The 9169-nt window shown below is 39.6% G+C and overlaps 1 protein-coding gene across 1 annotated transcript; it reads left to right on the top strand.

Annotated features, from left to right (window-relative positions):
- The first annotated feature begins 676 nt into the window (after window positions 1–676).
- Window positions 677–2391, top strand: LOC145100681 (uncharacterized). Its single transcript, XM_079037860.1, has 3 exons — window positions 677–990; window positions 1429–1501; window positions 2005–2391. The coding sequence occupies exons 1-3, from the start codon at window positions 741–743 to the stop codon at window positions 2360–2362; spliced, it is 681 nt and encodes a 226-aa protein (XP_078893986.1). The 5' UTR covers window positions 677–740; the 3' UTR covers window positions 2363–2391.
- The last annotated feature ends 6778 nt before the right edge of the window (window positions 2392–9169 follow it).

Here is a 9169-nt window from a genome sequence, read left to right as displayed (position 1 = left end):
AGGGTCGAAACTCACTTTGTTGCCAGGTCTAGATACAACAAGTAAATAGGGTTACATCAGGGCCGGTCCAAACATATATGGGGTTCGAGGCGAAAAGAAAAAAAAGAATCTCTTAATGACAAATATAATAAAGAATCAAAAAAATTATCATTTATTCTTTACTATAAACACGTTTAATTAGCAATAACAAGCAAAACAAATCGTTTATTTTTTGAGCTAGTTTAAGTTTGAACTAACTTTAGTCTCTAAAAATCATTTTGGTAGTAATTGGTTTATATATACGTGGGCGGTTGCCCGGGTTGCCCACCGAATGGATCGGCACTGGGTTACATATATGATTATCCTAAAATATTAAAATTTTGAAAAAGAATAAAAGAAATGATGAGACATGAAAGACATATTGTCAAAATAGGATGCAAGTAAAAAACGACCTTAGGTATGTTTGTTGATGTGCGATTAAAATCCAATGTTTTAACTGGGCGAGATGATATAAAATATAGTTTGACGCTAGCATCATATTGGACGCTACCATTAGTTAGTGGTTTTTACAATATTTGATGGTTTTGGACTTTTCGTGTTCAACACATATTTTTTCTACTTGGCTTAACCAATAGTGGTTTTCAAATAAGATAAAATGAATCTCCATTTTCACACGTGCCAATAACAACACCCGCAGTAATAAATACTAGCAGAGACGAAGAGCTGAAAGTAATAAACTAAATCGTGATATCTTCCAACCCATGGCTGAGCAAAAAGACGGAGAATCCAGAGGTGAGAAAACCCTTAAGGTTTGTGGTGGTGGTGAACCAATTAACGCCGGCGAGGAGGTTGAAGTGGCAAACAATGGCAGGCCTAGGGTCGACCCCGTTGGTCCTAACTTGATTGTGCAGAAACAGAGTTTAAAGGCTAACTCCTTTGTCTTTCTCTCTCTGCTGCTACTTTTCTCTATCGCTTCTCCTAAAGTGTCATCTGATGATCGTTATTGTGATGGTACGTAAATTTTTACTTATTTTTCAGTACTTGTTTAGATTTTAGTGGGATTTTGAAAATTCTGTTACTATTATTTTCACCTGATATTAATCCGATTGGCTATATTCCGCTTAATTCAAATTTGATTAGTATTTTATTGTAATGCAAATTTGTCGTGTTATTCGTTGATATTATAGCCGACTTTCATATGACTTTGTTATCAGTGCTGATTTTCTGACGCTAGTCATGGATACATCGAGTTTTGCTGTGATTATCATCATGGGTACCGTTGTTATTTATTGCTTGCTTTTTCTTTTATCTGCGTTAGTAGGAGCTTTGTTGATGATATGAGCTTTTAAAATGCGTTCGACATATCATGTAACTAAAGAAGTTTTTGAGATAGATATATGTTTTTTTGTTGCTTTAGTCTACTATTTTTGATTTTATGTTTTTCATTAGATGGATGGGAAAGTCAATGGTTGAAATATGAAAGGAAGCAAGATGAGGACATGGTTGAAGAGGACCTTGTATGGTATGTTTTTAATTCTTCGTTATCATTTTATATAAACTTTTTTTTTTAATTTAATTATAATTTTTGGTAATTTACTTCTATTTTTTATTTATTTATCGAGTCTAAGATATAATTGGATCTACATGGCAAATTTACCAAATGAAAGATTTGATACCATTTTTTTACATATTTTAGTAACAATTTCATGGAAACTAAGGCATTGGCGTGTCATGGTAATTTTGTCTGAATTATTTTATTTAGTCCCTCCTATTGTCTTACACCTAAGGACTTTTTCACCAAGGTTAAAATTGAATATCACGTAAAAGATAGATTTATTTTGAACGGAAAAATAGCTAATCTACTCAATTTTGTGAATTATCTTTTGATGACATCCAAGTGTACAAAAATGTTCATATTTTGTCCTTTTAATACAAACATTCATTCAGTACGAGGCATTAGTATGTACACGTCTCCCTAAATCTTATCATGAAGACTAAGTAGTTACGTTGGTGACTATTTTGAAGGCAAGAGTTTGGGCGGGACACAAATAGACTGGATTATTTTAGAGTTGCTGCTTTTGATGTCCATGAAGACAATCATGTCATTGGAAATGGTAGTTATGACTACGGTGGTGGTAGAAGGGAACATGGTGTGGTGATGAGGCCAAACCTAGAGCAGGAAAGAGATGATAACCTCAACGACATGACTCAACAAGTTCCTGATGGGATTATTGCAAATGATGGTAGTGATAGTGGTGGATCTTTCGTCCAAATATGGGAACCTGAAAGCGATGGTGGTGGTGGTGAAGTTGGTGGAGATCTATTGGTGGCGGGATGGTGGGAGAAGTGGTGGGTATGGTTGGCCTTGTGGAAAATAGTTTGAACTTTTTTTTGTCATTCGGGATGGATGAATGTGGTTTTTTGATATATATATATATATATATATATATATATATATATATATATATATATGTGGGAGCGTTCAATCAATAACACATTTTATTGCAAAAGTATTTCAGAACAAAGTTTGACCATACAATTTTTTTAAATTAAAATGATCATATAATATTAATATAAACCAAGAAATGAGTAAAACAAATTAAAAAAAACCCACTAACCAACACCACTCACCACCCAAACAATATCATCCACCACCACCACCCGTTATCGTCACCTACCTCCACCACCTATCACCACCATCCCCACCCACCACCTATGAAAACCACCACCCAACATCATCACCACCATCCGCCACCGCCAACAACGACCATCATCCACCAGTACCCACCACCACCAACCCCACTCACCACCATCACCACCACCCGCCACCACCACACACCACAACCACCACCCATCACCACCACCTGCCAACACTACCCATCACCACCGAGCACCGACCACCCGCCACCATAACCACCACCCACCACCCACCATCATCACCACCACCCACAACAACCACCACCAACCCACCTCCACCACCCACCACTATCCATCACGACCGACCACATGTGATTATATGTATCCAATCACATATGATTTATATGAACAATATTCATTTTTGAGTTTTCATTTCAATAATTTTTCTCATATATTTAATCACATGTGATTATAAGTATTTAATCACATGTGATTATAAGTATTTAATCACATATGATTAATGTGGACATAAATTTGTTTTAATGTTCTTGATTCAATAGTTGTTCTCGTGTATATAATTACATGCGATTATATATCTATTTCATCACATATGATTTATTTAATTAAGAACGTGAAAACAAATCTTTTTCACATAAATCATATGTGATTAAATACACGAGACCAACTATTGAATTAAAAACGCAAAAATGAATATTGTCCACATAAATCATATGTGATTAAATGCATATGATCACATGTGATTATATGTACCGAATCACATATGATTTATGTGGACAAGGTTGATTATTTCTTTCTTAATTCAATAGTTGTACTCATATTCTTAATCACATGTGATTATATGTATCAAATCATATATGATTTATATTGATAATATTCATTTTTTCATTTTGGATTCAATACTTTTTCCTATGTATTTAATCATATGTGATTGTATGTATTTAATCATTTATGATTAATGTGGAAAAAGAAAAACTATTGAATCGAAAATGTGAAAATGAATCTTGTGTACAAAATCATATGTGACTAAATGTACAAGAATATCTATTGAACAATAATGAGAAAACGAATATTTTCCATATAAATCATATCTAATTAGATACGTATAATCTCATGTAATTAAATTGTAACATCCAAACTCTCATGTATAAATTTGAAAGCTTTATATATTTATGTTTTTAGACCTACTCGACGAGTTGGATGCCCCAAATCGTCATGTAGAGATGGTTGAAGCCGTGTGGATTCTAGACCCTACTCGACGAGTTAAAGGACCCCAAGTCTACGAGTAGAGGTTGTGCATGAAAACCCTAATTTTTAGGGTTTACAACCTATTTAAAAGGACCTTAAGTCCTCCCTTCCAACCTCCTTACCACCCGTTCACGTCCAGAAGAAAACCCTAATCGATCTAACCCTATTTTTGAGTGTGTGTGTGTGTGTGTGTGAGGCTAAAAGTGTGTTTTTGGTGCATTTCTTGAAGAGGCTTGAAGATTTAGAGGCTTGGAATGTAACATCCCGTGTATTAGATAAATAAATAGATAAAGGCTAATATGAGTAAAAAAAACCCTAAAATCAATAAAAACATTGCAAGGTGTTGGCCTCGAGAAGTTAATTGTCATGATTTTTGAAGTTGGGAGTTAAAAGTGTAAGTTCCGGAGTAGTTCGTAAATATTTATGAAGTCAGGGGCTGTTTGGTGAATTATTGGGACTTAATTTGAATAGATTTTGAAGGACTAAATGGTAAATTCCGCATTTAATTGTAAAAATTTCTGAGGGTAGGGGCTATTAGATAAATTTTGACTTAGTTTGAAGCAGGTATGGTAAGGAGGGGGTAGACGGGACAAAAACGTATGGAAGTTTGGAAGGGAGCGGGGGTGTCTTATTTCCCTCCCGTATACGCGACTAACCCTAACCCTAGGGCATGAAACTTCAGCCGCCACCATTGAGTTGCCTTCTGTCGTCGTTGCAAAGCGAAGGTCCGTCACCGCCGCTTAAGTGTCGACGCATGTCGCCCTTACGAAACCTGCTGCCGGAGTTACCGTGTGAAATCAGAAAACCGCCGAGACCGGTAAAGAATCGTGTGCGTCGCTGTGAATTTGGTGCTCGAGAAAGAAGCCTACGGTAAGACTTCTAGCCATCCATCATTCTTCTTCTTCTTCGTTTCTCTCAGTTGGACGTCGTGGGACATCGCCGTCTGCCGCCTGTGACTTTATGGCTACCGTTTTTATCTATTTCAGTTATGACATCCACCTATGGGGTGGCTGATTATGTGTGTGGCCTAATACTTAGGTTGTTCGCGATGTTTGGGGTGTTATATACGAGTAATAGACCGGAAAATCCACCACCACCACTTCAAGGTGGTGGCTGCCACCCATTTCGTTTTTCTTCCACCCTTTGGCCGCCACCACCACCAGGTGGTGGCTGTGGATGTGTGTATTCAATGTGTGAGGTTGTTTATTTATTTTTCAACAGGAACCATCACCACCACCATTGGAAATGGTGGCTGCCCCCACCGACCGCCATGAGCCGTCGCCGATCACCACCGCTCGAGGTGGCAGTGGGTGGTGCCCGGCCTAGTGGAACCCTAATGGACCTAGAAACTTAACCTTCTAATGGGTCGGCTCGTGATTGGGCCAGAAACCCTAATCAGGGTTTAGAAAACCCTAATTTTGGGTTTGTTGGTTTGGGCCTATTGGGAGCCGCGTTTGGACTAGTGGACTAAAGTTGTGAGTCATTCCAACTCTATTGTTTGATGACTTAGTGGGAAAAATGGACTTGATGGGTTAAGTCCTTAATGGGTTAAGTGAGAACACTTAACCCTAATCGTCATTTCATGTGGAAATCCTAATTTTGCTTGGGCCTTGAATTTAGCCTTCTATTGGGCTTTGATGATTGGGCTATTGATGGGTCATCCAAGAACAATCATGTAGACTAGAGTATTTAGATGGGCTTTGGGTTAAGGCCCATATGAGTGTTTAGGTCCAATTTGGAAACTTGGGACATACTTGGGCCATTAGTTGATTTTTGTGGACCCATTTGGTATTGGGCCTTGGTGCGCCCAATGGGTTGAGTTATTTATGGACCGAATTGGCGGACCATATTTAGACCTAATATGTGAAGGTTTGTATTAAATCCTAATGGGGTTAATTGTGGGTTTGGCTCAGTGTTAGAAGTCGGAGTACATCAACTGCATTTATAGGATCTGTTCACCACCCGAGGTGAGTCTTCTCACTATAATTACTGGTGTGGTGACTTGTTTGTGACCGGTGGGTCTTATTCGTGTTATTGACCGGAGGGTCTTATTTACACTATTGACCGGAGGGTCTTAGTACATTATCGACCAGAGGGTCTTACTTGTTTATAATGTGTTATCTGTTATCGTGCATACTATCTTTGTGACTTATGTTGTTATTGGAATCTGTGTATATATTGGTCTTATGTGCTTAGTTGAGTTGTGCATTTGTCTATGTGGTATATATGCTATATTATGTGATACTGAGACCGGACCGGAGGGTCCAACGAGCTGTGAGACCGGAGGGTCCGCACTGATACCGGACCAGAGGGTCCAACGAGCCGTGGGACTGGAGGGTCCCATTGAGACACATAGATCGAAGGGTCTTATAGAGTTATAGTCTCGAGTGGCTAAAGTGTTGTATGTGGTATTTTGGGGAAATCACTAAGCTCCGTGCTTACTGTGTTATGTGCTATGTGTTTCAGGTACTTCTCAGGATCACGGGAAGGTGACAGCTCGATTGTACACACGAGATGAAGAGTTATGTTTTGGAGGATCCTGGATTATTAATCAAACAATTTTGAATTTGTGTTTTGATAATTTGATAAATGGGGATTTTTGTGTAATGTATTATGAGAATTTTTGTGATTTAAAAATGACAATTTTTTTTGAAAATTCACGATGTCACAAGTTGGTATCAGAGCCTTGGTTTGAGGGATTCAGATGTGCTCTCAGGCATATCTGATAAGAAAAAATTTCTAAAAAGAAATGATTTTTTTAAAAACGAGTAAGAGTTTTAAAAATAATATGAGATGGAGCAGTGTGTACAATTAGCTAGAGCCCGAATGGTGATTTCCAAAAATATCATTATTTGATTGTATCATGAGATGCTTATGAGATATTTGAGCTGCATGCTAGATGATAGGCTAGGTATTTTAGAATTTAGGGCTAGAGTTGCCTGATTCTTGATGCCTTGGCCTAGGGGATGATATTTGATGAGATTTAAAACCTTTAAATCTATGAAGATCGATTAGATCTCAAACAGGTAAGTAAATATAAAACTGTAAGAACACGAAAATAAGAACGAGACAAGATTGAATCAAACGTGTCGAATGATTAAACAAAATCCTCAGAAGAGCTCGATTAAGAACATCAACTGTAGAGGATTGGTAGGTTACAGAACGATTAAAGAAATCTGTAGAAACTATCGTTACGCTCTAGATTAATCTCTAAAATCATTAACCTAATATGCATGCAAGCATATACTTATATATTAAACATAATGGGCTCTCGGTTGGAAAGGCCCAAACCGGAATACAAAATAAATAAATAAACATTTGAGCCCAACGATGCAATACTTAACCAAAACTTCAGCCCAACAATCTCCCCCTTTGTGTCAATTGGAGCGAGACCTTCACTTGTTACTTGGGCCAGCAGCGGAGCCAGGTACCTTCTTCTTCACAGTGTTAAACAGACGAGAGATTAGAGCCAGAATCGTCTGCCTGAACCTGATGTACCATTGGATCATGTCGTTGAAGTACTTAACATCATCCGCTGCATTCTCTTTACACCTTCGAATGATCGATAATACATGCTCTAGACAAGCAGTGGTGTAGAGATGTTTGTCAGCTAAAGCGAAGAGACATTTTTGTCCTTCGGCTCTAGTGAACATAACCGAGTTGCGTCTCGGGTCGATCTTGCCCATCTTCATTTGGTTGAGATCACTGGCCGATCCCACAGGAGCTATCTTCGGTTTCTTCTTGAAGACAGTAGCGACCTCCTGATCCATTAGGGCAACCTCCATGATATAACAGACAATCATCCTCTTGATATGGTCTATAATCGGACCATATTCAGCTTCATTTGTCAAGAGAATGTTGTGCAGAACAATCCAATCATGAGGATTTAAGTTCGGTAGATCCGCCAGAGATATAAGGTGTTCAGTTTTTGCAGATCCTCGAATCACCTTGAACCGAACGTTTATGAGCCTTCCTTCGGTGTAAGGCTTCAATACCCGAATGTTCACTATCTTCTGGGCGCTCCAAGTTATGTACTGAGGACGAGCAACCTTCAGATAGAAATCGATGAGCTCCCTATCAAGTTCAGCGTTGGGATGAGGGACTTCAAAGATATTTGAGAAGGCATGGAAGATGAATGCCTTTCGAGTCAACGACATGTCGAACTGTGAATCGACAGAATTAACACAGTCGAACGAAATCACCGGCTCGAGCCATAAGATGCTGGGAGTATCTATGGCCTCTTTGAACAAACGCTCCCGAGTCCAGGCAGGGAAGAGAGTCTTCCTGCTCTCGAGGAGATCGTGGGCTTCCTTCTGCTTGCGTTCGGCTTCTTCAGCCTCTCGCGCCACACGATTAACATCATCATCCACATTGCGACTGTTCTTTCGTTTCAACATGTCAGCAATGGTTTCATCGTCTTCATCTTCATCTTCTTCCTCAGCTATATTTTTCCCTTTCTCCTTCACACCCGAACCCGAAGCTTGACCAGTTGAAGGTGGTTCGGTTGTGTGAGTAGCTTTGGAGGAAGGAGGTGGTTTCGATCCGGTCTTCTTCTCTTCTCCCCCTTGTTTCGGAATGGACACGAAACATGGTAAGCCTTCTATTTTGCTTAGAATGTCCATGGCAGGAGAAAGCTTTTCAGCAAGGGTTCGCCTCACCGAGTGGTTGAGAATAGGATCGTGTGCTTCTAGGATGTTTGATAAGGCAGCGTGTACATCCGAAACACATGTCTTGATGACTTCCCTTTCGGATCGAAGAGCTTCAAGTTGTTGTTGTGAGTTTGAAAGCTGCATGCTCTTGATCTTGAGGGCGGTGGTTTTACTCGCCAGAACGTCCATCAAGGAGTTTTCAGCTGCGAGATCCTCCTGAAGCTTAGCGAGGCACTCGTCGATGGAGGCACAAAGGGCCGAGTTGTCGTCGCTTATGGTTTGGCAAAGGGCAGCGAACGAAGTCAACTCCGTTGAGACGAACTTGGCCAATTGCTGAACAATCGGTTCCAAAGTTGTCTTTGTGGCGTCGGCGCTTTCCTGTAAGGACTTCAACAGGATAGAAGCGTCGGAGAATAGTTTATCAAATTTTTCGGTCGTAGCCTTACAGGCTTTGGTAGAGGCTTCGATGGCGGCAGTAGCTGAGGCTACCGAATCATGCTGAGCCCTGGAGAAGGCATCAACAAGCTTCTGAAGTGCAGCTTCAGAGAAAGAGGACTGTTGGTTGGAAGAGGAGGCGAGAAGTAAGTCAACCTTCTCGTTGAGCTCCTTAAGATGCTTCTTTGTCACTGGAGCATCAT

Source organism: Lactuca serriola, chromosome 4 (genome assembly GCF_051521515.1).
Source record: "Lactuca serriola cultivar US96UC23 chromosome 4, Lser_US96UC23_V15, whole genome shotgun sequence".
In the NCBI taxonomy this organism is placed as follows: Eukaryota; Viridiplantae; Streptophyta; class Magnoliopsida; order Asterales; family Asteraceae; genus Lactuca; species Lactuca serriola.
Note: the sequence above shows the minus strand (reverse complement) of the source record. Positions and strands in the feature narration are given on the sequence as shown.